Source organism: Hippichthys cyanospilos, chromosome 14, assembly GCF_059441005.1.
Source record: "Hippichthys cyanospilos isolate Australia breed blue-spotted pipefish chromosome 14, RoL_Hcya_1.0, whole genome shotgun sequence".
NCBI classification, from domain to species: domain Eukaryota; kingdom Metazoa; phylum Chordata; class Actinopteri; order Syngnathiformes; family Syngnathidae; genus Hippichthys; species Hippichthys cyanospilos.
Genome location: NC_142382.1, coordinates 310,001 through 337,990, shown reverse-complemented (window position 1 = coordinate 337,990; position 27,990 = coordinate 310,001). Strand labels below are relative to the sequence as shown.

General features: G+C 57.5%; 4 protein-coding genes and 1 long non-coding RNA gene across 10 annotated transcripts; 2 read left to right on the top strand and 3 right to left on the bottom strand.

Moving 5' to 3' along the window:
* Nucleotides 1–39: 39 nt before the first annotated feature.
* On the bottom strand, nt 40–6,587 carry scfd1 (sec1 family domain containing 1). 2 transcript variants are annotated; one of them, XM_088432577.1, is made up of 25 exons: nt 6,424–6,587; nt 5,401–5,471; nt 5,046–5,134; nt 4,884–4,974; nt 4,675–4,797; nt 4,227–4,314; nt 4,062–4,151; nt 3,925–3,980; nt 3,692–3,777; nt 3,510–3,609; nt 2,919–3,058; nt 2,765–2,855; nt 2,613–2,686; nt 2,363–2,444; nt 2,069–2,165; nt 1,923–1,993; nt 1,324–1,403; nt 1,153–1,215; nt 1,019–1,094; nt 883–936; nt 639–691; nt 537–570; nt 396–461; nt 261–329; nt 40–179 (listed from the first exon to the last, which is right to left on the bottom strand). In XM_088432577.1, exons 1-25 carry the CDS (start codon nt 6,452–6,454, stop codon nt 156–158), a joined length of 1,899 nt encoding a protein of 632 aa, XP_088288703.1. In that variant the 5' UTR covers nt 6,455–6,587; the 3' UTR covers nt 40–155. The 2 variants fall into 2 exon arrangements, with proteins under 2 accessions (XP_088288703.1, XP_088288702.1); XM_088432576.1 differs by lacking the exon at nt 6,424–6,587 and adding an exon at nt 6,156–6,389.
* A 506-nt stretch (nt 6,588–7,093) lies between these two features.
* g2e3 (G2/M-phase specific E3 ubiquitin protein ligase) lies at nt 7,094–12,098 on the bottom strand. Of its 4 annotated transcripts, none has more exons than XM_088432582.1 (10): nt 11,524–12,098; nt 10,012–10,119; nt 9,768–9,865; nt 9,582–9,683; nt 9,455–9,520; nt 8,805–8,973; nt 8,628–8,734; nt 8,051–8,167; nt 7,839–7,963; nt 7,094–7,444 (listed from the first exon to the last, which is right to left on the bottom strand). In XM_088432582.1, exons 1-10 carry the CDS (start codon nt 11,732–11,734, stop codon nt 7,339–7,341), a joined length of 1,209 nt encoding a protein of 402 aa, XP_088288708.1. In that variant the 5' UTR covers nt 11,735–12,098; the 3' UTR covers nt 7,094–7,338. The 4 variants fall into 4 exon arrangements, with proteins under 4 accessions (XP_088288708.1, XP_088288706.1, XP_088288710.1 ...); XM_088432580.1 differs by having other exon boundaries at nt 9,396–9,520; nt 11,524–11,889; XM_088432584.1 differs by lacking the exon at nt 11,524–12,098 and adding an exon at nt 11,091–11,514 and having other exon boundaries at nt 9,396–9,520; nt 10,012–10,118.
* Nucleotides 12,099–13,245: 1,147 nt separating this feature from the next.
* Nucleotides 13,246–18,825, top strand: ehd4 (EH-domain containing 4). 2 transcript variants are annotated; one of them, XM_088432579.1, is made up of 8 exons: nt 13,246–13,531; nt 14,561–14,737; nt 15,011–15,108; nt 16,469–16,635; nt 16,700–16,833; nt 16,936–17,047; nt 17,206–17,370; nt 17,563–18,825. In XM_088432579.1, exons 1-8 carry the CDS (start codon nt 13,302–13,304, stop codon nt 18,109–18,111), a joined length of 1,632 nt encoding a protein of 543 aa, XP_088288705.1. In that variant the 5' UTR covers nt 13,246–13,301; the 3' UTR covers nt 18,112–18,825. The 2 variants fall into 2 exon arrangements, with proteins under 2 accessions (XP_088288705.1, XP_088288704.1); XM_088432578.1 differs by having other exon boundaries at nt 16,700–17,047.
* A 1,036-nt stretch (nt 18,826–19,861) lies between these two features.
* On the bottom strand, nt 19,862–21,663 carry LOC148412322 (uncharacterized). Its single transcript, XR_015867803.1, has 2 exons — nt 20,500–21,663; nt 19,862–20,181 (listed from the first exon to the last, which is right to left on the bottom strand). It is a non-coding gene; the product is annotated as an uncharacterized LOC148412322 (long non-coding RNA).
* Nucleotides 21,664–24,269: 2,606 nt separating this feature from the next.
* On the top strand, nt 24,270–27,189 carry foxg1a (forkhead box G1a). Its single transcript, XM_088433996.1, has one exon. It carries the CDS (start codon nt 24,718–24,720, stop codon nt 26,161–26,163), a length of 1,446 nt encoding a protein of 481 aa, XP_088290122.1. The 5' UTR covers nt 24,270–24,717; the 3' UTR covers nt 26,164–27,189.
* Nucleotides 27,190–27,990: the final 801 nt, after the last annotated feature.

The window sequence follows — 27,990 nt, the reverse complement described above, 5'->3', positions numbered from 1 at the left end:
CGAGCGCCGGACGGAAGAACGGCGCTTGCTCGGACTGGATGTGGCTCCAATTTATTTCTTTATTTTGAATTGCACAGCTTTACAAAAATACAGTTAAAAAAAAAACCCTAAAGAAAAGGAAACATTTGCGTCGTGGCGCTCGCGACGTCGCGGCCTCACTTTTGGCCCAGCCGGGACAGCTGCAAACACACAACGTTCCCTTTCAAAAAAAGCCTTTTTCTTTTCTTTTCTTTTCTTTTCCTTCCGCTTTTGCCACCGACCTGCTTGATGAACTGCGAGGCGTTGAAGAGCTCGCTGCAGCCGTAAATCACACGCTTGCCCGCTTTACACTGACGCGCAAAGCCGGAGCGTCAGCCGCGGGCGGGAAAGCCGGAGCGCCGAGCGCCGGCACGTACTTTTGCGTAATCCGCCAAGTTCTGGTACTCGATGTAGTTGCCGCCGCCCACCACGAAGACCATGGCCTCCGAAAAACAAAAAGCGCCGCCTTTGTATTTTGGAGGGACGCTTTTCAATGTTTTTTGCAAGCGGCAACTCACCTCTTGAAAGGGGTTCTTGTTCCTGGGAATAGAACTGCGGAAGAAACCGAGGACACGCCGTGTGACTGAGCGGCCGCCGGGGGGAGGGGGGGCGGGGGGTACCTTTCGCTGCCGCGGAGCATCTTGGGGTCAAAGTAGCGATAGTCGTCCGTTTCCTGCGGCGGGACCGCAAAAAACAAACACGCAGTCAGCCTCAACATGGCACGCGAGCGCAGGAAGTCCAGGAAATAATTTTTAAAAAAAAGCGCGGGAGGGAGCAAAGGAAATTCCTCTTTCTTCTGCGGCGGATCCAAATTCCGCCTTCCTCTCGCCAACAACGCCCGTCGCGCGCGCATGTCGCACTCACGGCGTGCGACTTGATCTCCATCAGGTTGTCCAGGATCCGAGTGACCGGAAGGTTCTGGGGACGGCAAACAAAAAAGGAGGCCAAGTATCGGGAAAGGACGCGCCGACAACCGGGCCGAGAACGGGGCCTCACTCACGTGCTGCTTGAGCACCAGGTTCTTGACTCCCTCCATGACCAGCTGAGAGCCGCTGTTCATCACCCGCGACAGCAGGCTGCGGGCCGAAGCGGCTCAGACCGGTCGCGTGCCCCCCCCCCCCCTGCCCGCCTTACCCCATGGGCTTGACTCCGCTGTTGCCGTAGTTGGCGGGCGCGGCCGCCATCTTGGTGAAGGCCCTGGACGACGAGAAGAAATGAGCAAAAACGCCCCCCCCCCCCCCGTCTTCCCGTCCCGAGCGGATCCCCGCGCGGGGGGGGCTGGCAAAAGGGCGACGGCCGACTCACTTCCACTGTTTGATGTAGGCGAGAGGCGACAGGTCGCAGCCGGCGTCCAGCAGGGCCCTTTTATACTGCTCCAAGTCCGACTGCGGGCACACAAGAGAGGCGGCGCCGGCGGCGGCGGCGCCAGCGGCGGCGGCGCCGGCTGGCTCAGTTGCGCGCTTGGAGCCGCGACACGAGCGACGGCGCACGAGAGGCGACTTCCGTCGGGCGAGCGGACGCCGGCCTCCGCCGCCGTCATCGGCCCGCTCCCGCGTCCTTAGGGTTAGGGTTAACCTAACCTAACCCTAACCCTTTCCCCGAAGGTATTTGCTTTGGCTAAGCTATTCGCCAAGCCTTCCATCGGGGGCGCGAAACCGGTTTTAGCGTCGGGGCCCCGCGGGGGAAAACGGAGAGGCGAGCGAGCGGAATTTGCGCGGCTTTAAAATGACCGCTTCACTTGTATTCTTCTTTTAAGACCGCCCAAAAGCGGGCGGCGACGGCGGGCCGGCATCGGCGCGCCTCGGAACGCCTCCCTTCCTTCCGACCAAAGGGAGCGCGCTTAGAAAGGGACGGAGAACGGCCCGTCGGAGGCGCCGCGCGGCGGATCCGACTGGGGGCGTTACCTCGGGAGGCGCTTGCTGCGCCGTGATGTAAAAGATGAGGAAGAGGCGCAGCTTGTCCTCCGGAGTCCCCGCTGCCGAGACAAACGCGCGGATGCGCGTCACGATGGGCCCGGGGCGGCGGGATCGCCGCGCGCGTGCGCGCGTACCGTCCGGGTCGCTGATGATGTCCAGCAGAGATTTGTCCAAGGTCAACTTGCTCATCAGTTTTTCTTCATACTCGAAATAAACATCCAGCTTTCGGCTCTGCGAGACACGAGGCCTTCGCTAGCGTGTTAGCGGGCGCGCCGGCCGACGCGCGACGCGGACTAACGTCGACTAACGTCGACTAACGTGGACTAATGTCGGCGGCGCGCGGGCGCCCGGCAGAGGCGAGCCCCCCGGCCAGGTAGCGTGTCACGCGTCGCCGGGGCGGCGCGAGGGGCCGTCGCGCTCGGGCGCACCTTGATGTGGTCCAGCACGGCCGTGGCCACGTTGGTGTGCAGGTCGATCAGCCGCTTCTTCTCCAGCAGCTCGGGCAGAGAACTGCGCGCAACCAAAGAGGAAAGCGAGGGCTGGGAGACGCGCTTTTCCCTCGAAGGGGCGGGCCCGGCCGGGGGCCGACCGCCCCGATACTTTTCGCTCCTCTAGATGGCGCCCTCGGTTAAAAGACGCGACGGAAACGGGTTTGGTTTGGGGTCGCGGGCCACGCACCTGACGGCCGAGGTGAGCTTGGCCGTGTTGTCCGACAGCATGCTGATGGCGCCCTCGTCCTCGCCCTCCAGGCCCTGGCCGCAAAGGGGGGCGCGCCGGGGTCAGCGGAAGGCAGCGGACTACGCCGCGGACCGCCCCCCCCCCCCCCTCACCATGATGCTCTTGAGGCGTTTGACCTCGTCCTCCTGCGCCCGATACGCGTCCAGCTCCTCCTGGACCGACTCGGCCACCTCCGGGAAGGGACTGGCCCGCGCCCGGTTCAGAAAGGCGCCCGCCCGGCCGGCCGGCCGCCCGCCCGCCACTCACCTGCCCTTGTGCCTCTGCCAGAACCTGTCGGCCGGCGTCAGGTCGTACGTCCGCCGGCTCTTCTTTTTGGGCCGGGCTCCGGCGGGGGACGCCTCGGCCCCCGCGCCCTCCTCCAGCGCCACCCGGTTCAGGTGCAAATCCTTCGGCCCGTGCAAATCAAGGCGTTATTTCCCGCGGGGAAAAAAAAGCAATGAAACAAATGGACCGGTTCATTCGAAGCGTGACGTCATCGGGCTGTTTCGCTCATTATTTGGATTTATTTCAGATCCCCCGTGAGGTACGCGCGAGATGCAAATGTGCTGTTTTAGTCAGAACCTCGGCCATCGCGTTTAGCAGCAACGCATTCGTACAAAATGGATGGAAACTCTTCACTAATAACTTCTTCTGTCTCCCTTTTTGAATTGTTTATTTTAGTGGGTGGACACATAAACACATAATATACAATCACACATATACTATAAACTCAAATCATGAGAAAAAAGTGGCGCTTTATAGTCGGTTATTTAAGGACGAGTAGGGTCATAAAAAATATTCTAAACGTAAAATATTACACGACTCATCTTTTAGGGAACGCCAATCAGCGTCGCTCACCATGACGTCGTGGATGAGTGCCTGATAGGTCCACGTGTGGTGAAGGGGCGTGGCCATGTCCACGTTGCGGTCGGCCAGGACGAACAGAGGCCTCTGGAAGCTGGGGGGGCGGGGCCACCGGGACGCGTCACGGGAGCCGCCGCCGCCGCCGCCGCCGCGGGCCTTTCCTGCGGCGCGCTTACCTGAACTGCCCGGCGGCCATGTTGTCTCCCGCGAACAGGCTGTTCCTGGCGTCGCGTAGGTTTTCACGCAGCTTCTTGTCCAGCTTCTAGCGCGCGCGAGGATAGAAAGTCGGGTCACGGTCAAAAACGCACAAAACGCTCGGCCGGTTTAAGACCTGGGGAAACGGGCTTTGCTTTTGCAGAAAAAAGACCCAAAAAAAAGACGCGCTCGCGCGCGGCGGCGACCGACTCACCACGGCGACCATCTCGGCCGCGTTGCCGCGGGGACAGCGGATGACGGGCACGGCGCCTGGGCAAATACGCGACGGTTCCAAATCATCGACGTCACGACCGCCGCGGGTTAGCGAGGAGCTAGCCGGCGAGAGCGCACCGAGGGTGACGAAGAAGCAGAAGAGACCGTCCACGATGGTGTCCATGATGGCCTCCATGTCCGTGTCCTGCACGTCTCCCCTGTTGATGGCTGCGGGGGCCGCGCCGCAGAACGGCGGCTGCTTTTAAGGCTCGGCCGCGGCGCCGCGCGCCCAGCGAGCCGCACCGTGATAGGAGATGAGCTCCTTGTTTTGATGGCACAGGATGAACATGTCGTCCTCCAGCGTGATGAAGTTCAGGTACTGGTCGTACACCTGGAGAGCACGCACGCAGGCACGCACGCAGCAGGCACGCACGCAGCAGGCACGCAGGCACGCACGCAGGCAGGCACGCAGCAAAACGGAGCCCGTTCCTTAACGGTAGCTGGACAGACGGCAAAAAGACGCATGCGAAAAGTGCCCCGCGAGCCTTTCCCAACGGATCTGGCTTCCAAACCTTCCGAAGGGCGAGGCGGAGGTAAGACTCCTCCAATTTTTATACATAATCTTATTTCTGGCGAGGGAGGGCTTTGCAAAATACCACCGGGACGGCGCTTTATTTGACATATTATCGGGGCGGCTGCTTATATGACCTCGACGGCATTTACGGGAACGGACGACGGCGCCGGGGGCTACCTTGGCGATTTGGCCGACGGCGTTGGCGGCCAAGGCGGCGCCGGCGACGTCCTCCAATTTGCTGCGGCTGATGGCCGAGATGAAATTCAGGTAGTACGATTCGTACAGTTGGTTCCTCAGGTCCTGCAAAAAGGGCACGCGAGCGCGCCTTCCGGAAAGCGCCCTCCTTTCCTCGCTCGAGAAAACGGGAGCCGACTACGGCCTCGCACCTGACACACGCGGTCCACGTTCTCCTCGGAGGGCATGACGAAGTAGACGGCCGGCACGTCCGGGACGGGATCTCGGTCCGAGTGGAGCGACCTGGGGGCGAGCGGGCGTCACCTACCTGCGGCCCGGCCCGGCCCGGCGCGCCAAGCGGCGCCAACCCTCACAGGTGCAAGGTGATGCCCATGTCGCGGAGCTCCTTGACCGACAGCAGCGGCGAGATGATGTCCTGCCCGAAGCGGTCGTAGATCAACACCTGCAACGCAGAGCCGCCACTCAGCGCCTGCCTCCGTCCTTCCTCAATTGACCTCGAAGCTTTTTACCGGGGGACTTGATCAAATCCATCCGGGAGCTTTATTAATCAACTCCGGAATATATTTGAAGGTTTTCGCTTGCCATTTGATTCAAAGGGGTATGTTTGATTTGGAATGGATTCATAATTCTTTATTCTTCATATTCCGACTGTTTGCCAATCAAATGTGACTGACTCGAACTTCTACCTACCCATGGCATCCCGCTTACCTTCCACACGGGCTCGGAGGTGGCGTTCTTGACGGGAGGGGTGTTGAAGTTCAACATGCGCCTCAGAGCCGCTGCGAGACGACAAGAAAACAACACGCGGCTTGCTTGGGACGGCGTCCGGACTCCGGGGACCCGGACTCGAGTCGGAGCTGTCCGCGTTCCGAGTCACTACTTTTAACTTGGGAAGGATTCGTGTCGGAAATGTTCTTGCGCGTGAATTCAATGGCGCGAAGATTGCGTTTTTCAGTTGACACACGCAAAGCAACGGAGCAATTGGATATTCCTGATAAAGGTTGTTTGTTTTTTCAAAACCGAACCGCTGCCGAATCGCAACTCGAAACGGGCAATCTGCCTGCCCGCCTGCCGCGCCGGTTTTCAAGCGCTTGCTTGGGAACCCTTCGTGGTACGTTTAGAATGTGTGCTTCGACCGAGAGAAGAAAGTGGAGGACATTTCGATGATCGTATTTACCAGAAGAGAAATGCCATTCGCCTTCCAAAAAACGCAACGAATTTGTTAGTTGCTTGGCATTTTTCCGTATATCCACCGGCTGTTTGGAAACGGAGAGCGGGTCACGACCGGCCCTCGGCCCGTCGCTCGATGGGATCTCGTCCTTCCCCATATGTATCGTTTTCAAGTTATTTGTGTCTCAACGCGTTTCACGGAGTGGTCGATCGAGACGTTTCGACCGGAACGTCTCTTTGCTGTTGCGTTAGCTTTGGGGGCAGCGAAGAAGGAAAGAAGATTGAACCCGTACCGAACGTAAATGTCGAAGTGACGGAAGCGTTTGCGCTGACCATAACAAACATTTGGAGGTAAAAGGCCAAGGGAAGCGAGAGCGTCAACTAGCGCAGGAGAAGCTAGCTCTCGGCGGCGGCGGCGGCGGCGGCGGCGGCGACAGCGAGCGCTCATTTCAAACTCGCTTCCGTCTCGGCCGCGCCTCAAAGCGGGCAATGTGCGACGGCGGCCTCGGCTCGGCTCGATGTCGACAAGCCGGTTGAAAAGAACAAGTGGAGAGCGCGCACCCGTCTGCTTGTCCCGTATCGACGCCGCCATGTTGGATGTTGTGGACTTTCGATGACGTGTCGGCTGCACAAAGAAGCTACAACGAAACGATGTGCCGCTCGGACCCGGATGGCGAAACGGCGGCCGCGCTTGACGGGCGGCGAGAGGTCTCACTCCGCCGCCGTTTTCACCGCTCGCTCGCTCGCCGAATGACCGACAGACTGGAAATCGTTTTGGCCTTTTTTTTTTCTTGACGGAAGTGCGCGTTTCATCTCGTGGTCTTTGGATTCCGAGGACAAGGGAGGAGCCCTCAAGCTCCTTGGGCCCCGGGAGCCTTCATCGGGCCAAAATCATCACTCGCCTCATCTTGCAAAGCTTGATTTGAAAAGCGCTCCCAAAAGTGTCTTCGCGTGCAAAATGAGAAAAACATGAGAAACGTCCGCGGAGAACAGGACGCTAACGTGAAACGAGAAGTTGAGACAGAAACAAAACGATACTACTTCGTACCCTTAAATGCCTTAGAATCTAGAAATAAAACATGGCTTATTCTGACAAAACAATGTGAACACAGGAAAGGCTATGAGAACGTAATCAAGCACAAGGTACGAGAACAAATACGTAGTTCGTCATAAACTGCAAATGAAGTGGGGGTCTTCCAAGGTAAAGGTTCATAAATGATAGACACGCTCATTTAACGAGTGAACATTTTTATGAAACAAAAAGACTTTTTTTTAAACAAACTGGCTAGTGTTAAAAACATAACCTGCAATTTTGCTGGAAAACAAAGTGTACACAACGCAGGGGTGTCAAATTCTCATGCGATGTCACAATCATATCGTGCTTTTCATTGGCCTAAATTCAAACGGACGAGAGCGTTTGACGCCCGGCGCGAGACGTCCGCCGACGGGAGGGGCCGCGCCCGACGCGGGAAGACGTCACTCGTTCGTGCCGGCGTGCCACGCGCCCTTCCGTGGAGGGCGCCGCCCACCTGCTGCAGCGTCCGCGCGCCCTCCCGCGAAAGGCCTGCGTCTGTGGAAAAGGCTTGGACAGACGGATACCCCTTGACTCCTTTCCCACAAAACGCTTTGCCACACATGTATTCATCATACGCGTAAAAAGACAAGGGCTTGCGCCATGTTTTTCTTTCTAGCGCGGGAACCGTCACGTCATTAGAAACCTCTTCTCCACACGCGGAAGGCTTTGCCGCGCATGCGCTAACGGGGCGCACACAAGCGGAGCGGGTTCCCCTAAGCCCACCCGCCGACATAAACCAGAGGGCAGAATCTGCCAGTAAGAAACGTTTAACGGGGTATCACGTCCGCGTGACGGGGTCGGATGTCATTGAGACTCAACGCGCCCTTTCGGAAGCCTCGCGCTTGCGCGTCATTGCGAAACGCCTCGGGTTTTCGAGGGCTCAAGTGCGGGCTTTTCTCACCCTTTCCGTCGGCGGACTTGGCGCATTCCGGACAGGCCCAGTCGGCGGCGTCCACCTGGAGTCCCGAGCACTTCCTGTGCGTCCCGCGCGACCCGCACATCCGGCAGCGGATCACCTGAAACCAGCTGAGCGCCGCCGCGGCGACCGAACTTTTCTTTAGGCGGGACGGGCGGGGGCCGGCGGCGGCGGCGGGCGGGGCCGGCTCGGCTCACCCGGCCTTGGCGGAGTGCGCGCGTCCGCGGGCGCAGACGCAGGCCCGGGCGTCGCAGCGCATGTAAACCTCCAGCAGGTCGGCGTAGGCGTCGGCCTCCAACTCCCACGATGCGTCTCTGGACGAGCGGGCGAGACGCATTTTTGCCTTCTCGTGAGCTCAAGGGGCGCTCCCGCGAGACACCAGAGTTGCGACCCGCTCCCGCGAGACACGAGAGTTGCGACCCGCTCCCGCTCGGGTGAGATCCGCTCCTCGGGGGTGCCCTCGTCTTGCGGGAGCGCCCCTCGACAGATGGCCTGGCCGGCAGTACTCTTTTCTTTTTTTTTTTTTTTTTTTTTGTCGTCGTGGAGGAAGCTCTCCGGGTCGTTCACACACGAGCGGCTTATTTTCGATGGGAAAATCAAGCACTCGGTCTTACCGATCCCTCTTTTAAAACAGCCGCGGTAGCCCCCGATTTCAAAACGAGGCATACGGGCGCCGCTCGCACTTAAAACCGATTTGACCCGACAGGCGTAACGGGCGACCGACGGAAACCGGAAGTGGGCTAAGCCCAAAAAGCGGACGGCGGCTTGGCGTACCTCTCCGGGATGTAGATGCCCATGCGCAGCATCTCCTGCTGGTACTGCTCCTTGTTGTTGCACAAGGGGCATCTGAAGAAGTAGAGGCCGGCGCTGTGCGCTTGCCGCTGACGCACAAATCCAAAGAAGACGGTTCCAAGACGGTTCCGGCGCCACGGCGCGGGCACGCGCGCTTACCTGCGCGCAGTCTCTGTGGAACCAGCTGGCGTGACAGGACGGACACTTGAGGACGCCGTAGGACAGGCGGCCGTCGATGGCGTCCAAGCACACCGAGCACGACGGAGGCGGGCTCGGGTCGGAGCCGGCGCGCCGAGACTGGGCGGGGCCGTGCTGGGGACAGTAGGACCTGCGCGCGTCCACAAAGTCCACAAAGGCTATGCTGACGCGGCGGGCGGCAAAGGAGCGGCGATATTTGATTGCGTGCCAACGATATTCGGTCGTGCGCGGCATTAACGCCGTTATCTATTTTGCGCCCGTCAAGTTCGCGGAAAGGGGTATCAGCGGTCGGTTATGCGCGGCGGTGGGCGGTATCATTTATTTCCCCCGTCGAGATCCCAGATCATATTTGGTCACGTGCGGCACTGCGGAAAGCCGCTCGCGTTCGGACGCCTCCGCGCCGGTCACGCCCGTGGGTACAAAGCCAGCGGGCCCCCCGTCCGAGGAGAGGGTAGCGAGGCACTCGGAGAAAAAAGTTTGGGGACCCCGCTTTAAAAGATCCGAGGCGGGTGGCCGCCGCGGGCAAACCGCCGCGCCTTTCGCCGGACTCACGGGAAGTTGCGGGCGAACTGCGAGACGAAGCCGCTTCTGCGCCCGCACGGGAAGTGCACCTTCTTGCGGCAGCTTTTCACGTTGCAGCCCACGCAGGCGCCCTTCTTCCCGCAGGCGCAGCACGTCTGCAAAAGCGCGGCCAATCAGGCGGCGCCGGGCGGGCGGGCGGGCGGGCGGCAAACCCACCAATCGCGCCGAGCGGCGGATCTCCCGCTTGATGTCGGCCTCCAGGAAGCCCAGCACGCCTTGGCCGTCGCCGCCCCGCTGGTACACGCCGCACGAGGTCAGCTGCAAAGGACAAGCGAGCGCGCCGCGTTCAGGGCCCTCGTCCGGCGCCGCAAAGCCGGCCGGCCGGCGCCGCTCCCTGCTGACCAGGCACAAGTAGTGCACGCGCAGGCCGTCCTCCGGCAGCGGAAGCTTGTCCCCGTAGAGGGCGGCGTCGTCCTCGCCCCTTCGGCACAGGACGCAACCTGGGTCACGGAAGGGGGCCGCGCCGTCACGTTCCGGAAAGGCGGCCGGGCCGCGAGCGTTCGGGACATCCGACCCCCGTTGGCGTCGGCGCCACGGACGGACGCCGTGGAAATGGGAAATCAAACCGACCGGTCGCCGTACTCACGCTGGAGCGAGCTTTCGCCGCTGAGCGCATCCTGCGCGCGCCTGCCTTTCTTCCTCATCTCGCTGCGCCCTGAGGTCACGACGACCGATCGCCGCGAGCGGAAGGGTCTGCCAATCAAAAGACGGACAAAGCCGCCATACGTGAAATGATTACGGCCCGGCTCGGCCTGACTTCGCCGAACAGAAACGTCCTTTTACTTTCGACCCCCTCAAATGTTCACATTTATACACGGTATATTCCAAGGCTTTGCATTTTGCGAGAACATCGGCAGACTGTACAATACTTTGCGCTACGATAGTTTTCGCTTTCATCCTTCGTTCGCATGTAGTTTCTTCCACTCCGTCTACTCCGTATTATGCTCAGAATGTGAGTCCAATCCTTTATTAGTGTCTTATTATTGCTATTTTTTTTAATTGCCTAAGTCCCACAATGCATAGCAAGAACTTTGCACAATGGGGGTCCGGGCTAAGCCGATCAACAAAGTTGTTGAAAGGCTTGCAAATGTCACGAGTCGGGTTTGGGGCCGACAAAATGCCACTCGTACCATGTTTGTGAGTTGCCGTTGAAAGGAGAAATGCACGTCAAAACGTCCCCTCCCGTTTGCAAGCATTTCGATGGGACGGGATGCTGAAAGGTGAAACGTTTTGATTGTTTCGGCCTCCTTTGAACGCTTTTCCTTTTATATCACGCATCCAAAACATCTAAAGGCCGGAGTTGGGTCCAAATCCCCCAAAAACAAAAACAAAAGTCAAACCAAACGCAGCGTCGAGGGGGAATCGAAAGCAAAACGCGCGACGCGTTTAGTTTGTAAACAAATTGTCAACACTCGCCGGTGTGAAACTCCGGTTCTCGAGGGCCGTCTTTTCTCGCTTTCTCCTCCCAGCTCACCGCCCTGAGCGGCTCCCTCCGCGGGAGCGTGAAAACGACGCCGATCGTTGCAATCGGAACCAAAGATGGAAAACATGCTGGGTAGCGGCCCTCGAGGCCCGCAGCTCCAACGACTTAAGCGTCCTTTGTTTTCAGCGTGCGAAAGCAAAGCCGTGCAAAAATGTCCGCGAGTCGAGCGAGAGACAACTCACTTGGGGGCTCAGGGCGGAATTTGGACATTCGCACCCATCTTGATTGTCGTCGTGTTGTCTTTGGGGCTCCCGGCGACTTTTTTTCTTTCTGCCAAGTCCGTCGTGTTTGAAATTTCGCTCTTTCGAAATATGTTACGTCGTTTCCGTTTCCGCTTCCGCCGCGGCGCTCGGAAGACGGGCGTTCGTTTCATCTGCCTTGCCGTTTGTCGAGTTCCGTAAAGTGTTCTATTTCTATGACTTCGCAAATAGTTGTCCCCTTGTCCCCCGACGGCCAAATTTTATTTTCCTCCTACTTTTGTGAAATCAAACGTAAGAAATACGTAACGCGTTCCTTCCGCAAGAAAACAAATACGAGCAGCGAATGAACCACTTCGCATCATGAGATATAAAGTGAAGAGTGAATCGTAACCTATTTAGCCATGCTTTCTCAATCCTGTACGACCTTGGCTTAGTAACTCTGTTCGAAGCAGCCGCATCCGGTCTTGCTCTGATTTATGTCCGGTTGGAAAAATAGCCAAGCGGTCGCCGAGTTTCGGTTTCGTTTCGATACGTTTTGTTCGGATAAGTTTCGGTAACTCCCTGCTAAGAGTACAAAAGAATTTGCTTTGAACGCGCGTCACATTTGTGCCCAGAATATTCCGCATTAAAAACTTCCAAGTGCCTGTCGTAGTTGACGCCTCTGGGGTCCGGTTATTGAGCGAACCCGGAATTGGGCCTTCAAACGGCACTTTGGCAACACAGGCAGGAAGCAAAGCGTCACAGAAACCAATGTGTGATTACAATCCACCATTTATCCGGACGTAAAAGAAGGGAGAGGGGGGCCTCCAAACCAACGTTCTGCGAAAGAAACAAAAAACGTTCGGCGACTTGACCGCAAGATGTCGCCGCCGGACTGCAAATGGTCCAAAATACGAAGAACGGCGGCGCGGGAAAGGAAAAGCTTTCCTCTTTTTGTTTAGGTAGCTCCTTAAAATGTGCTTTGTTTTGGCATTGCCCGTTTTCGCAAAGATTTTGCTCTTTTCATTTTTATTACTATCGTCGTTCCTTTTCATATGGTTTGGCATCAACAAGCATTTGTCCGAAAAAAATACGTAGTGCATTACAGGATAGTATATTGTGCGATAGTTGCTGGCTAAATGGCGTTTTCGCAAATGTCTAAAAATTCATCAGCGAGCCGATTTTTGGAAGTGATAATTGCTTGTCTTTCAACGCTTAAAACTATCGCATTTCGGAAGTTGAAACGCTGCAAAATGTTGTATTTCTTGTAACACGTTTATGCCTCTTTGGTTTTCGTTATGGAAAAAAAAAATAAACAAGGGCACATTTGTGCTTTTTAGCTTTGTGTTTTGTTGCAACGCAACTGTCATGCGTACTGGTAAAATCGGACTGTTTGTGTGTGTGATGCCGTCCACTGTCGTGTATACTGGTAAAATAGGCCTAGTGTGCAGTGCCTTACACTGCCGCGTTAGAGCAAAAAGTCATGCACTACAGCAGGGGTGTCGAACTCCTTTTTATCGTACTTGTAGTTTCTGTCAGGGGGACGCTGTGACCCCGGTCAAAAACGGTTCCAACGGAGACGGGGGAGAAAACAACGCTGCCCTTTTTTTTCTTCGACTTGCCATTTTGGTATTTTGGCCGGACACAACCTGCGAGTCAAATCGGCATTTTGCACTTTGACACCGGTGCATTACGGTAGGAGAGGCGTCCAACCCCTTTCGATGGTGGGCCACATCGCGGTTTGTCAGAGGGGCCGCTACGACAGCAAAGTCAAATCTAGTTTCAAGTCGCTTAGTTTTCAAATCCGAGGTCATCCGAGGGCCTAAAAATGCTCGTTTTTGCGGCCGAAGTTTGACAAAGTTGAAGACCGTCCTCAGGCCGATCGGCATTTTGCGGGCCACGTCAAACGACTTCGACACCGGCGCCTTACGCGACGACGCGCCCTCCGTAAGACTTTTGGACTCGGACTTTGGCCGGCCAGCACCGGAGTAAGCGGCGGTTCCGGTTCCTACTCGCGCACGTGACGAGCGACGCTCCGAGGTGACGTCAATCGGGCGGGGCGGTCAGATGCTCGCCCCTCCCTCTTCCCAGTCCCGACTCGCCGCGGCGCTCCCCGCAGGCGCCCCCCCCCCCCCTCTCTCCCCCCCTCCCCGCCCCCTTCCGCCAGAGCAGGCTGAGGCGGGCAGGCCGCGCGGTTCGTCGCCGGGTTCCGCCATGTTCAGCTGGGCCAAGCAGGAGCAGGGCGGGCGCAACAAGGAGGGCGAGATGTACCAGACGGTGACCGAGGGGCTGCAGAGCCTGTACGCCAAGAAGCTGCTGCCGCTCGAGGAGACCTACCTCTTCCACGACTTCCACTCGCCCGCCCTGGAGCCGGCCGACTTCCAGAGCAAGCCCATGGTGCTTCTGGTGGGCCAGTACTCCACCGGCAAGACCACCTTCATCAGGCGGGTCGCCGACGCTCGGATCGCTCCTGTCTTTCGCCGCGCTGGCTCCCTCGCTCGCTCGCTCGCTCCCTCCCTCGCCCGCCCGCCCGCCTCGCCCTTTTCTGCTCTTTCCCCGTACTTGTTGCACGAACGGCGTTGCGTGTCTCGTTTCCCGGAGCTTTCGGCCCGGCCGCTTGGCTTGGAGAAGGGAGGGGGGGGGGGCAGGTGACGCCAGGCTTTGCTTTTGTCACCTGGAGCCTAGTCGCGATCAAATAAGAGCGTACTTATTATTCCGCTAAGCTGTGCAAACGCTGTGGAAATCCCGTTTTTGGAAGTTGATTGAGACCCCATCCCAGCACGTTTTGATTCCTTTCTGCCTCTGAATGCTTTATTCGCCACAACGCAGAAGAAACGATGGCAATTCTCCTCATGAGTTTCATATTATCCTCATGTAAAGTTTGACATTATATCAAGTCATTTATGAGTAAAAGCGGCACCTTAAAGACGACTGCCTCCTTTCTCTTTTTCTTAGTTTTCGGCCGCCGAAAAACAGCTTCCGGGCCGCAAAAGGGCCCCCGGGCCGTAGTTTGAATAGCTTCGCTCTAACGGGGCTCTGGCTCGAGTCTGATCGGCGGCCGGGCGAGAGCACGAATTTTCTGTTTTCTTCTCTCTCGCGGTCCACACGCGCGTGTGTGTGTTTTTGGAGGCCCCGCCCCGTTCGGAGGAATGAAAGAACTCCGGTCAACGGGACCGGGCTTGTCGGCCGAGGTCGCGCGATCGGCTCCGTGGTTCGCTTCTTTGGCGGCGGAGGCCCGCGGCGTCCTAGCCCGAGAAAGCCGCACGGGTGCGGCCGCTCCCCGCGGAGGATAAAGAAGACGCCGGCCGGCGCGGAAACGCGTAGAGCGTCGGCCTTTCTCCTCCGGACGCCCGGGGGCGGAGCCGCACCCGCCGTTTGCTACTTGCGATCTCCGCGCCATCGGTTATTCGCCTCGCCGCCGACGCGCGGGGCGGCGCGCCCCGAGGTCTGACTTAGCGGCGCTCTGGCCACAGGTACCTCCTGGAGCAGGACTTCCCGGGCATGCGCATCGGGCCCGAGCCGACCACCGACGGCTTCATCGCCGTGATGTACGGCGAGGGCGAGGGCGTGGTCCCCGGCAACGCCCTGGTGGTGGACCCCAACAAGCCTTTCAGGAAGCTCAACGCCTTTGGGAACTCCTTCCTCAACAGGTGAAGCCTCCCCGAAAGCGCAAGCCATCGCATACGGAGGAGCGGGTTCCTACGTACTTTTACGTTCAACTGATTTCTTCAAAGCGGCAGAAACAGCAGGGCAATATAGCTAGATGTATTTCACGCTAGACGGTTCTCATACTTGATTCCGAAAGTCCCAACGCAGCGCGGCGGGAGAACGCCCCAAACGAGGCGGCCGTCGTCCACCTCCGGGCGCCGCCTCCCGTCCCCTCTACGGGGGCCAAGGTCCCGACGCTCCGCTCCCGTCCCCAGGTTCATCTGCTCGCAGATGCCCAACCAGGTTCTCCAGAGCATCAGCATCATCGACACGCCGGGCATCCTCTCCGGCGAGAAGCAGCGCATCAGCAGAGGTGGGTACCTTTGGCGCCTGCCGACGGACGGGGGGGCGGCGGCAAACGTAGCGTAGCGCCGCCCGCTCGTTTTAGGTCTTCTTTTCTAGGTACCCCGAAACATTTTTCCGTTTCGCCCGCTCCCCGGGCCGGCCAAAGGCCTCGGCGGGACGGGCCGAGTCACGCCGCCCCCATCTGGAAACGTTCAGCCGAAGCGGTCGCACCCTAACCCGGTCACGTGACCCGCCGCGACGTCACCGGCCCCGAGCACTTGTTGACATTTGACTCGCGCGGCTCATGTGGCCGCAAGACCCGCCTCGCGCCTCGCGCCTCGCGACCCGCGCCGAGATGTCTCCGTGGCGACAACCGCTTTGTGCGTGCGCGGTTATTTTTTATTTTAGTTTCGCAACGCTGAAAAGAGGAAGCGGGAATGTTAGACAGAAGGCCTTTCCTGTAAAGCGGAAATGGAACCGGTGAAGTCATCGTCGGGCATCCTGCGACACGCGCACGCACGCGCCGGGGCTTCGCTATCGCAGTGGGGACATCCCATTGACGCGATGCAGTTCCTAGCCCCGGACCCTAACCATCACGACCGATTGCCTAACCTCAAGCCCCAAAACTGGACTCGTCAGCTACAGGTCCCCACAAAGGCAGTCAAACCGGGAACTTGCTCCCCGGCGCATCGCACTCAACGCTTCTACTCTAAAAGCAAGCCTCTGCCTTCAAAAACAAGCGCGCGGCAAAAGTGGCCTCGCTTGTTCAAAATGTCCGCGCTACGCCGGTCGAAAACCCAAAACGGTCCTCACAAGTAGAGCCGCGCAGGACAAGTAGAGCCGCGCAGGACAAGTAGAGCCGCACAGGGAGGCGCGCATACACGCGCGCAAGCGCCCGCACTCACCAGACGGCGCGGTCTTTGTCACGCGTCCTTCACTTATTGATGAGCGAGGGACGAATCCCGATACGGCCGAATCATTTGCGCCGGCCGTGTGGAATCGACACCCTCGACTGGCGTTACGTTGTCCTTCGAGCTCCGGGGTCATTGATCGGGGCGAAGCGAAAAGCCGACCGAGCCGCAGGACGCGACGTTCGCGGGTCAAGGGGCGAGGCGAGCCGGGTCGGAACGGAGGGGTGCCCGGAGTGGGTCCCCGACCCCAACGCTCGGCTCGTCGTCGGCTTCCTTGGAATCGGCGGCGTCGGAGGACGGGACGCTCAAAAGCATAGCTTCGGACGCCCCCTCCCTCCTAGGGACGGGTGGATGCGGCGGTGTTCGGGGACGGGGGCGGCGTAGTCGAAGGGGGGTCCGGCTTCGGCCGCTAACGCTCAGGAGCCAGCGTCCCGTTACAGCAAGTCCCCGAAGCCTAACGCTCGGCGCGGCGCGCAGGTTACGACTTCGCCGAGGTCCTGCGTTGGTTCGGCGAGCGGGTGGACAGGATCATCCTGCTGTTCGACGCCCACAAGCTGGACATCTCGGACGAGTTCTCCGAGGCCATCCGAGCCCTCAAGGGACAGGACGACAAGATCAGGGTGGTCCTCAACAAGGCCGACCAGGTCGCCGCCCCCGGGGCCCGCCTCGCCCCCGGGGCGCCGCCTCACCCGCCCCCGTGCCTCGCAGGTGGACACGCAGCAGCTGATGCGCGTGTACGGCGCCCTCATGTGGTCGCTGGGCAAAGTGATCAACACCCCGGAGGTGGTGCGGGTTTATCTGGGTTCCTTTTGGGCCAAGCCGCTGCAGAACACGGAGAACAGGTCCCTTCGCCCGCCCGCCGCGCCGCGCCCGCCGCGCCGCGCCGCGCCGCGCCGCTCGGGCGACCGGTCCCGAGAATCTCCTCGTCTCTTCCGGCCCCCCAGGCGTCTCTTTGAGGCCGAGTCTCAGGATCTCTTCCGGGACATCCAGAGCCTCCCGAGGAACGCGGCGCTGCGCAAACTCAACGACCTGATCAAGAGGGCCAGGCTGGCCAAGGTGAGGCCGCCGCTTGGAGAAAAAACCTCGGGGGCCCGGGCGGAAGGGACGGGGAAACCACGGCGCGCTCGGAGTGGCGCTCGGAGAACGGAAGGCGCGCCCGCGTCCGCGATCGCGCGGCGCTGCCCCCCTCCCGAGCGTGACCCGGCTCCCGGCAGGTGCACGCCTACATCATCGGCTACCTGAAGAAGGAGATGCCGTCGCTGTTCGGGCGGGAAAAGAAGAAGGAGGAGCTGATCGCCAGGCTGCCGGAGATCTACGCCATCCTGCAGCGGGAGCACCACATCAGCCCCGGGGACTTCCCCGACGTGAGCAAGATGCAGGTACCTCCCGCGGGAGACCCGAAGCCTTCCCCGGGGAAGCCTCGTCCGGGGAAGCCTTCCCCGGGGAAGCCTCGTCCGGGGAAGCCTCGTCCGGGGAAGCCTCGTCCGGGGAAGCCTCGCCCGGGGAAGCCTCGCCCGGGGAAGCCTCGCCCGGGGGTTAGGAGGCTCAGCTTCTCTTCCCGAATGACGCAGGACGCGCTGCAGCACTACGACTTCGCCAAGTTCCCGTCGCTGAAGGCGAAGCTGATCGAGTCGGTGGACAAGATGCTGACGTCCAAGATCGCCGGGCTGATGGGCATGATCCGCGAGGAGGAGTCCAAGGCGCCGCCGGCCATGGTGTCGGGCGGCGCCTTCGAGGGCGCCCAGGACGGCCCCTTCGGCCGCGGCTACGGCGAGGGCGTGGGCGCCGGCGCCGACGCCGCCGACGACGAGTGGATCGTGGGCCGGGACAAGCACCGCTACGACGAGATCTTCTACACGCTGATGCCCGTCAACGGCAAGGTCAGCGGCGTCAACGCCAAGAAGGAGATGATGAGCTCGCGCCTGCCCAACACGGTGCTGGGCAAGATCTGGAAGCTGGCCGACTGCGACCGGGACGGCAGCCTGGACGACGAGGAGTTCGCGCTGGCCCAGCATCTCATCAAGGTCAAGCTGGAGGGCTACGAGCTGCCGGCCGAGCTGCCGCCGCACCTGCTGCCCCCCGGCCACCGCCGCCGCCCCGACGTCTGCGGCCGCGACTAGGACCCGCGGGGCCGACGGGCGGCGAGGGCGAGGGGCGGCTTTTCCGCTTTGGCCTTTCGTACGGGGCGACCCCGTAGGGAAAAAAGCGCTCTCTCTTCTCCCGCCGTCGCCGCCAAAAGTCCGAGCGCAAATCCCGCTGGTTTCCGAGGCGCCGTTCCTGGCTCGCTCCGTCAAACCGCCCATCCTTCCGCTCATAAACTATGATCCCAACCGTGTCGTCCGTTTTTCGCGTTTGGCCGGGCCGGGGTGTTCCGCATCGGCACAAAACAACGCGCCCTTCGTACGATCCGTTAAAACCACGCCGTCGAAAAGGCTTCGTTTTGTCACGTGTCATTGCAATCAAATGAGAATTTTCGTCATTTTTCAGACACTTTGAGGCACTCGGGTTTTTTTTTCAGTTTGAAATGAAGCCGCGTCCCGTATAACGCTGAAGAAAATGCTTTCAACGGCGGCTGAAAGTTGATTCACATTGCTTTTTTTTCTCTTTTGTTATCGTTGAAAAGGATGAAACGTATAGATGTCATTTCTACAGATATTTATATTCGGCGCGTCGAGTGGGCGGGGCGTGAACAGTTCTCCTTCCTGTGGCAAAATGTCATTGGTAAGCGCCGCCTTAACTTTCCGCCTCATAATCTTGAAGAGAAACTTGTCAAGTAGCGCTTTGTCAAACTTATTTGCTTGCTCGCCCGAATAAAGCTGAAAGATGTCAAAGTGGCCCTGGCGTCCTTGCGTTTGTCTCGGCGTAGCCCTCCAAGTTTGGAGATGAGGCGATTGGCGCAATATTGAGCGCCTTTCCCATCTTTGATGGCGGTGCGAGAGCCCGACTTTGGCTTCCCGTTTGGCGGCCTTTAGAAGGGACGCCGTGCGCATTCCACAATCCGTGCGACGTTTCGGCCCGCTGCCGTTCGGTTTTTCGGTACGCTCGTTGGGCCCGTAAAGCCCCCGCCCGCCCACAGAGAACTCTTTTGTGCGGGTGTTGAATAAAAGCAAAAAAATGTGGAAGTTGACAGTTCTGGCCGGCACCTAGCATTTGGGCCGGAGAAAAAAGTACGGAGGAAAAATACGGTAAGCGTACGGGCGGTGTCGTTTGAGAAGCCGGCTCCTGCGCTCCGTTGACACCAAAACAAAGGCCTTTGCTTGTATTTGGACAAAAAGCGCAGCTGGCGACGACTCGCCGCTTCCACCTTTCTCCGGTTTCGGCCCAACGCAACGCAACGACCGCTGAAAGACGTCGCCTCCGTGCGGACCGTCAGAACCGGCTCGCGAGACCGTTTCGCAACGAGTATCCGAAAAAAAAAAAAAAGAGGAAAAATGAGGAGAATCGATGGGTGAAAAATTTGGTTTCGTTTTACCGTCGGGTCTTCGGGCGCCGAGCGTCTCGGGAAAGCCGGCCCGTTCGGAGCCATTTCGCTCATCTTTCCAGACCCGCGATATCGTGCGCTACGTCTATCGTACGAAAGATTCCTTACTTAGAAGATTGGTACAAGCGTGCCGTGTGTGCGGCGTCTGTAAAGCAACACTGCCATCCGATGGTCAAAATTAGCGCTCAACTGGCTTCAAATTAGATACGCACAAGTCAAGGGTGTCAGCTACCCTGCATAAAAAAAGAATAATCATTTCCTTACTATTTTAAAAGACAACACTTCTCATCCACGCCGCTAAAAGTTCACGTTTTATGATTTGTTGTGATGTTGTACCATTTTGGACAGTATTAAAAAAGTAGAAAAAATCTCAAGTCGTCGTTTGCAAATTCCATTAATATAGAGGGTGATTTTATTGGTTCAGCCCACTCGCTAAAACACGTTTGAGAAACTTGGAGTCAAAGCCTGCAAAATACTGATTTTTTTTTCACTTCAAGTCAAGGCCCGAGGGCCGATCCAAACGCTGATCGGACTTGGGCCCGCCGGCTCAAATCCCTTCCGAAAGGCGGCCCAGATACTTTTAGCTTACGTCGGGGCGCCGGCGGGAAGTTGCGCAACAGCGGCAGGAAACGCGGCGGCGGCCTCTCGTCGGACGACCTCTGACTCCCCGGCTGGACTTCCCGGCGGACGCGAGGGGAAGCGTTCCGCCCTCGGATGGAAAAAGAAACGTCAAAACATGTCAGACTAACGGCCGGCGCGTCCGAGCCCGCCCGCCGGCTTCCTGGACGGCCGCGGCCGATTTGACGTCCGCGCGCGCCCGGCCTCCGTCTTTTGCGCCGGTGAGGACCGCCGGGGAGTTTTTTTGTTTTGTTCGGCCACGCTTTGGACACGGTGTTGCTAAGAGTTTCCGCAGAGGGCCGGAACAGCCGTCAACTCAGATCCATTTTCAAGTTGCTCATACACTTAACTACGCATACGTACATAGATTTATATGTACTAGAGCATTAGCTTGCATCGCTGTAGTTACCGGGCAGATTATTATGTCGGCATTGGCACAGCACGTCACGTTATTCCAGAATAAATCACTGTCCATCGCGTTCAATCGACATGAAGCGTCCTCCTTCGGTTCGTCGAAGAGATCTGTGAGCAAAAAGAAATAAGTTAATCCTTCATAAATATGTGTCGAAAAAAAAACAGAAAAAAGACATGAAATTATTACCAATAACTGGAAATAAATCATTTTGAAATATCATTTCAATATAAAATAAATAGAATTGAAATAAATGAGGCGTCGTGTTTGAGTTTTTGCAATCACGGTGACCGCTCTCAACTCAAAACACGCCGTCTTCCTTCAAAATGTATTAGCGGGAGGCGCCAGAGGCGGCGCCAAAAACAAAGCTCAAGCCAAACAAAAGACGAACGAACGCACGAACCAACCGGGGCCGTTCGGGAACGGTTAAAGGATCAACTCAATCAGTGGCGAAACGCCGTTATTTCGGGACCAACCGCTCGGGGGCCCCCGTTTTCCGGTATAGCTTTGCACTTAGGGTGAGGGTTAGGCCAACCACTGCGGCGGTCAAGATCAACGCAGCGCAGCGCGTCATCGGATGTCCTCACAAGTGGGCTACAGGCGCCCGCGTGAAGAGCGGCGTGGTTGGCGTCCAGTCGTTTCTGGCAAAACGCCGGCGCCGGAAGCCCGCTTCTCGCACGGAGAACAATGGCGCGGGGGCCGTGTTCGTCCACTTCCCGAGAAGCGAGGCGACTTCCGGTTCTTCATCAATCGCACCTGGCAGGCGGCTTCGAGCGCGTGCTTAGCCTTTGGGGACCTCGTCTGCTCACTTTTGGTATTTCGCTAGCCATCTCTGCCATCGCGGAGTTTTGGGGTGTCAAATTAAAACATTTTTAGCTCTGAAAGTAAATAATTGTAACTTTTCATCGATAATAAATGCGTTCAAAACGAGACTTTTTTCACTTGCTATGGACCGAAAAGGACATCGCGGTTGCTCGGGAAACGACCACCGGTCAAGTCCGCTTGTCCCTTGAGCTGGCTACACTCCATTTTTTTGGAAATACTAAAGAAAAAAGGACGAGTTCTGTCAAATTCTGCCTTCCCCACTCAGTGATATCAAACGATGGTGACTGAATTAGAAGCGCTTTGCACTTCCGGTATGACTGCATGAAATGGAACCTGTCGTTCAACGCTTTCATTCAATCGAATTCAGGATTAGGACAAAGAATGTTACGGCTGTGGTCGCGGGATCTGCGGTTGCCCTAACAAGTCTTCGCCGTTCTTCGTATCAGATGACCTTACTGGACCGCTCGGCTTGCAACGGGTGTAGTTTATGTTTTGAGCGCAAGAGGGCGGTGCCGCCTTTTGCAAAAGCGACGGCTCGTGAGCAACGCCAACATTCTTTCCTTTCGAAAACATTTCCAGACGAGCCCAGGCAGAGACGGCGCATACTCCCAAAAAACAAAAACAACTGGTGTGGTTTCACGGGCTGTAGAATATTACTGAAAGTTCAGATAATAATTGCGGCGGACCGATCGCAAACATAATTCCGGATCGTTTATTCGTCCATCCGAGAAAGTTTTCTTTTCCCAGGTGGGGGGCGACTCGGGCTCGACACCCGAACCCTGCTGTGACGTAGAGCAAACGCGGAACATCTTCCTCCTGTCGTCGCATCATCTGGTTCAAAGGTCCCCCCCCCCGACTTGAAATCGGGATGTTTTGCCACCGATTTAGTTGATCCTTCCACAGTTCCTTTCGCGCTTTGTTCAGCTTGATGTTTGTCTTTCGGCGCCGCCGCTGGCCGCAGTTGCTATTGCGTTTTGTAGTGAGGAAGGACGACGCGGCTCCACTTGAGAGCACCATCCCACGGTAAAAAAAACAAAACGAAAAAAACTCAGGTGTCGGTGGTGGGAAACAGGTTGGGGACTCGTTGGTAAGTGTGGAACTCCAGTCATCCTGCGTCTTCTCCGTTTTTCTCTCCCCAACGCGCCCGGTACAAAGGATTCGCTTATTAGCAAACTATTTCCGGAGCTTCAAAAGCACTGTAACCGCTGAATAAGGCGCGTTTGATAGAAAGGGTTGGAAAACATGCAGGACACAGGACGTGGAGGGCTGGAGTTTCGCAGCCGCGGCCTACTCGGGACCAGCTAAGACCGTCGGGCCCACACTGGCGTCACATGGGTCCGGCGGGCGGGAGGAGAGCAGGAAGCATTTTGTGACGAGCAGACCTTCGTCCGCTTCCGGCGGAATGAGGCTCCGCAGCTGTCTACCCAACTTCCTGCCATACGATGAAGAGCTAAATGGCGATGACGCAGTCTTCCGCTCAACGCGAGTCTTCTGCTTCGTTCTACGGGGAAAACTTCAACAACGACGTCAAGGCAGAATGAAAAGACCTATGGCGGGTAAGTAAGAAGTCAGCGAGATTAAACGTGCTTCCTTCGTACCCAATAATAGCGAGAAGACTTAAACGTCCGCAAGACCCGGTTTGTAGACTTGGCGGCGCGAAGGAACTTTCGATTGAACGAGTGGCGGCCTCGGCCGGTCGTCCTTCCCAAGCTTCTGGCGGCCGGCGGCGGGGGCAGATTGACGGTCGGAGAACTTGACGAGGAACGTCCCGCTGCGGTTCAAAGGTCATCGTCACGCGTCCGTTCTGATGCTTTTTTGTCTGGCTTGCTTCCAAACTGGAAGCAGGGCGTGCTCACCACGCGTGCAAAAGAGCAAAAGTAAACAAACAAACAACAGCAAAAATCGAGCAACTCGTTCACGCTCCGTGTTCAGGTTGCACCCGTCAACCTTTCCGAACAAACAAAAAACGGGAAAATACTGGCAACTTGCTTGGCAGAAGAGTTCCGTAAAATGACGGACGGCCTAACGCACTTCCTGCGTTTGCGGTAAGTGTCGGGAAATCAACAGTTTATCGATACGTTTTTTTATTACCGCGAATGTAGAAAATGCGTAATTTAACGGTGTCTTTCTGGCAACCAAGCGGCCGGTATTCGAGCGTGAAAATAGCATTTTGTTTTTTTCGGCCTGTCTGCATTTGAAAAAAGGACAATTTGCTATTGTTTGCCGCAATTGAGGAGCAACTATTTCTCAATTCGCAGTCAGGATTTAGGCTGCTATTCCGAGTTGGTGCTTTGAGACAAAAGGAGTACTTGTGTCTGTTGGCGGCATTACGATTCTTTTTATTTCTTGAACATGCTTCGGTCGATTTCACTTTTTGTCTAACCGCAGCAAGCGAGTCGAAAGCGGATTTGTATTTTCGGGTATGACACCGAGTTGTTTGTTTGGAGACGCAGTCAAAAAGGCGTGCACTTTTTTTCCAAAACGCGTGCGCCGGACACACGAACAAATCCATGAGGAAAGAACGAAGGGAGTCGGGAAAGAGTCGGCGCGCTCTTTCGGTCCCATACATTTGGAGTGGGATCCTACTCTTACTTTCCTCCGGGCGACATGGAGGGATTGGAAGGAAAGTTGTTTACGCATGCGCGTAGGGCGCGCGCGCTCACGCGTAGCGCAAAGAATCCCTTGCTCGGCCCCGCCGAAAGAAATGACCGAGCGCATTTCGCCGGTCACTTTATTCGTCCGCCCCGCGGGAGCCGATGGCCGTCCGCGATGACGTCACGCCCCCCGCGGATCACCCCTCCTCCCCCCCTATTTTTTACGATTATTTTTTTTCGCAGCCGAAGCCGCGCTCGGCCCGCTCGCTCGCGCTCGCGCTCGCTCGCGCTCGCGCTCGCTCGCGCTCGCGCTCGCTCGCGCTCGCGCTCGCTCGCGCTCGCGCTCGCGCTCGCTCGCGCTCGCGCTGGGCGTCATCTTTTTGGAGCGTGCGCGCGAGGCGATTGGCTGGCGGCCGGAGCTCACGCGGCGCCGATTGGCCGACGGGCAGGAAGGGCCGACCAATGCGTCTTGCCGCTGCGGTTCGCTAATTAATTGCTGCTATCTGTCTCGGGTCCTCGCGCGCGCGCGCGCGTATGTGTGTGTGCGTGCGTGCGCGCGCGCGCGTGCATCTGCGCGTTTCTCTTTTTCTCCCCAAAGCGACCATGAAATAGTTTGTTGGGCTACACTTTCCTCGGTCGCGGCGCATCCGTCCCTAGCTCGCCTCCCTTGCGGTCGGTCCCGTCGATCGGTTGCGCTCGGCTCGGCTCGGCTCGGCCCTGCTCGGCTAAGCTAGGCTCGGCTCGGCTCGGCTCGGCTCGGCGGCACGGCACGGCACACTCGCGACTCGGCCCGGTGATGTTGGACATGGGCGAACGCAAAGAGGCCAAAATGATCCCCAAGTCGTCGTTCACCATCCACAGCCTGGTGCCGGAGGCCGCGCAGAGCGACGAGCAGCAGCGGCCGCCGCCGCCGCCGCCGCCGCCGCAGCCTCACCGGCAGCACAAGCGCGCCGACGAGGCCGAGCTCAAGGACGACGCCGAAGGCCGCGGGAGCGAGCCGCCGGAGGGCTCCGGCGGCCAGCAGGCCGCCGAGAGGACCGACGAGCCCAAGGACAAGAAGGAGGCCGGCGGCGGCGGCGGCGGCGGCGGCGGCGACAAGAAGGCCGCGGCCGGCGCCGCCGGCACCGGCGCCGGCGCGGGCGGCGGCAAGTTCGAGAAGCCGCCCTTCTCCTACAACGCGCTCATCATGATGGCCATCCGCCAGAGCCCCGAGAAGCGGCTGACGCTCAACGGCATCTACGAGTTCATCATGAAGAACTTCCCGTACTACCGCGAGAACAAGCAGGGCTGGCAGAACTCCATCCGCCACAACCTGTCGCTCAACAAGTGCTTCGTCAAGGTGCCGCGCCACTACGACGACCCGGGCAAGGGCAACTACTGGATGCTGGACCCCAGCAGCGACGACGTCTTCATCGGCGGCACCACGGGCAAGCTGCGCCGCCGCTCCACCACCTCGCGGGCCAAGCTGCACGCCTTCAAGCGCGGCGCGCGCCTCTCGTCGGGCCTGCACGCCTTCATGGAGCGGGCCGGCTCGCTCTACTGGCCCGTGTCGCCGGCGCTGCTCTCGCTGCACCACCACCACCACCACCCGAGGACGGCGGCGGCGGCCGCGGCGGCGGCGGCGGCGGCCGCGGCGGCGGCGGCGGCCGCCTACCCGGGCCACTCGTACGGCGCCGTGCTGGGGCCGGGCGCCGGGGCCGGCGCGGGCGCCGGGGCCGGGGCCGGGGCCGGGGCCGGCCACCACTTCCCGAGCGGGGCCCCGCCGCCGCCGCCGCCCCACCCGCACCCGCACTCGCACCCGCACCCGCACCCGCCGCCCTCCAACGGCCTGAGCATGGAGCGGCTGGTCGGCGGCGAGCTGGCCTACCCCGCGCACCACCACCTGACCGCCACGGCCACGGCCACGGCGGCGGCGGCGGCGCTGGCCGCCTCGGCGGTGCCGTGCGGCCTGTCCGCGGTGCCCTGCTCCGGCGCCGCCTACTCGCTCAACCCCTGCTCCGTCAACCTGCTGGCCGGCCAGACCGGCTACTTTTTCCCGCACGTGCCCGTGAGCTCGCCCGGCGCCGTTTCCGGCCCCGGCGGCGTCCGCGCCTCGGCGGCGGGCTCCCCGCAGTGTGACTCCCTCAGGCCGCCGCCCTTGGGCGCCTCCCTGCCCGCCTTCTCGTCCGGACTGTCCGCCGGCCTCTCTGACTATTTCACGCACCAGACCCAGGCCTCGGCGCCCAACCCGCTCATCCACTAACGGCCGAACTGCATCGCAACTGTAAGTGCAACGAAAACAACTTTTAGAGCAAGAAAAACGAAACAAACGAACAAAAAAACAAGCAGGTATTTTTTAAAATTAATATTATTGTTAATATTATTCTTGGTGTTTCTGGACTTGTGCGTGTGCGCCTGTCGCGTCGACTAGAATGTTAGCCCCCCTTCCCCCCTCGCAGTTTTTTCTTGACACTTGAATGTGTTTCAGTATTAAGCGTGATTAAGCGCAGAGTGGAAATTCTTTTCTTTCGCTTTCCGATTTCCGACTTTCGAAATGTCAAAGGAGCTGCGCGACGCGACGCCTAATTTTTCTCCTTTTAATTTCTCTTCTTTTTGCTTGTTGCCAACCACACGTCCGCTCGTCCTCTGGACCCGCCGAACATTCTGCTGCTTGTCTTTGAATGTCTTCTTTTTTTCTTTCTGTGTCGCTTTGACCTCAAAAGTAAATTAAAACAAAAAAGTAAAAGCCAGGAGAGAAAATGTTGCAATCTTGGCGAAATAAAAGCTAGCTGACCTTCGTAACAATTTTCGTCTTTTTTTGTTGTCGTTGTTGCTGTTCTTGTTGCTGACTTGCACGCGCATGTGTGTGTGTGTGTGTGTGTGCGCGCGCGCGTTTATTACGATGATCATTTTTTAGCTTTAGCAAGAAATAGGTAAACAATGCGCGGCCACATATATGTAGGTTAGCGGCACATCAAAGTGTGTCACGGCTTCCGGTTTTGTTTTGTGGGACACAATCGTGCACGCGCAGTAGCGGTGTACGTGCGTGTGCATGTGAGCATATTTCTAGAATTAAAAGAAATTCAAAAAAGAACAACGAGAGCATCTGGGCCGCGTGAGGACGTCACAGTGTTCTGTTTTTTTTTGTCTATGGCAGAAATTATTTCTTTATGTAAAAAAAAAAAATCAAAATGTGCTCTTATTTTCATTTTGTTAATGTTATTGATGTCAACATAGTTTGTTCTGATCTTGAAAATAAAACACGATAGCTTAGTTTCTTTTTTCTTGAATTATTCTACATTCTTTTTCTACAGAACACCTTTTTCAAAATGTACGCTTTACTTGACTTTACCTAAATCATCTTTTGTTTTGTGCTTTTGAGACCGAAACTATTTTTTTTCGTATGTTAATTGCTCGCTATCAGTTTTACACTGCATCTCTTCTCTCAAAAAGCGCTATCCATTTTCAAATAATCAAGAAAAAATAAAGAACAAAAAACGAAAAGAAAACAAAACGAACAAGAATTTGACGTGGAAAGCTGTCCACGTGAATCGCAATTTGAAATGGAAGCGTCGAAGAAATCTCAAAGTATACACATATCGCATCACGTTAAAATTAGCGATTGAAAAACAAACGATGCGATAGTTTTATTTTTTACTGACATTTTTACCCTGTCCCGCAAATGATCAAAACGTTCATTTTTGTTATGCTAAATAAATTATGTCGGAAAAGTAACAGAAATCTATTTTGGGAGGCTGCTGACAAACGCAACCGAAATAAAAAATGAAAAACGCACATGATATATGTTTTGCACTCCATTGTCTCATTTCTTCGAAAAAAATCTCGAAGCTAAAGCGGAATGTAAAAGCGGGGACGCGTCGTCGCCTTTTCGTTCATTTGAGCCTCCCAAAACCAATTATGTTGCGTTACAAAAAATATTTTTCCGAGGAAACAAAATCTCTCAAGGTAATTTGAAATGAGACCAAGCTGCGCTATAGATAATCGGACATTGTTATTTTTGGGTGGTGAGGTGAGGCCAAAAAAAGCAGCAAATTTGTGCTGGGTTGTGTCGGGTTTTTTTTCTTTATTT

Coding starts and splice junctions, on each gene's coding strand:
- g2e3 (XM_088432580.1), bottom strand. CDS start 11,734: ATGCGGAATATTCTGGGCACAAATGTGACGCGCGTTCAAAGCAAATTC. Junction 9,684..9,767: donor GCGTGCACTACTTGTGCCTG/GTCAGCAGGGAG, acceptor TGTCCTTTGCAG/CTGACCTCGTGCGGCGTGTA. Junction 8,168..8,627: donor GGCATCTACATCCCGGAGAG/GTACGCCAAGCC, acceptor CCGCTCGTCCAG/AGACGCATCGTGGGAGTTGG.
- foxg1a (XM_088433996.1), top strand. CDS start 24,718: ATGTTGGACATGGGCGAACGCAAAGAGGCCAAAATGATCCCCAAGTCG.
- scfd1 (XM_088432576.1), bottom strand. CDS start 6,207: ATGTTTGTTATGGTCAGCGCAAACGCTTCCGTCACTTCGACATTTACG. Junction 1,994..2,068: donor CATCATCAGCGACCCGGACG/GTACGCGCGCAC, acceptor TTGTCTCGGCAG/CGGGGACTCCGGAGGACAAG. Junction 1,404..1,922: donor CGCAGCAAGCGCCTCCCGAG/GTAACGCCCCCA, acceptor GTGTGCCCGCAG/TCGGACTTGGAGCAGTATAA.
- ehd4 (XM_088432578.1), top strand. CDS start 13,302: ATGTTCAGCTGGGCCAAGCAGGAGCAGGGCGGGCGCAACAAGGAGGGC. Junction 14,738..15,010: donor GGGAACTCCTTCCTCAACAG/GTGAAGCCTCCC, acceptor TCCCGTCCCCAG/GTTCATCTGCTCGCAGATGC. Junction 16,636..16,699: donor TCCTCAACAAGGCCGACCAG/GTCGCCGCCCCC, acceptor CGTGCCTCGCAG/GTGGACACGCAGCAGCTGAT.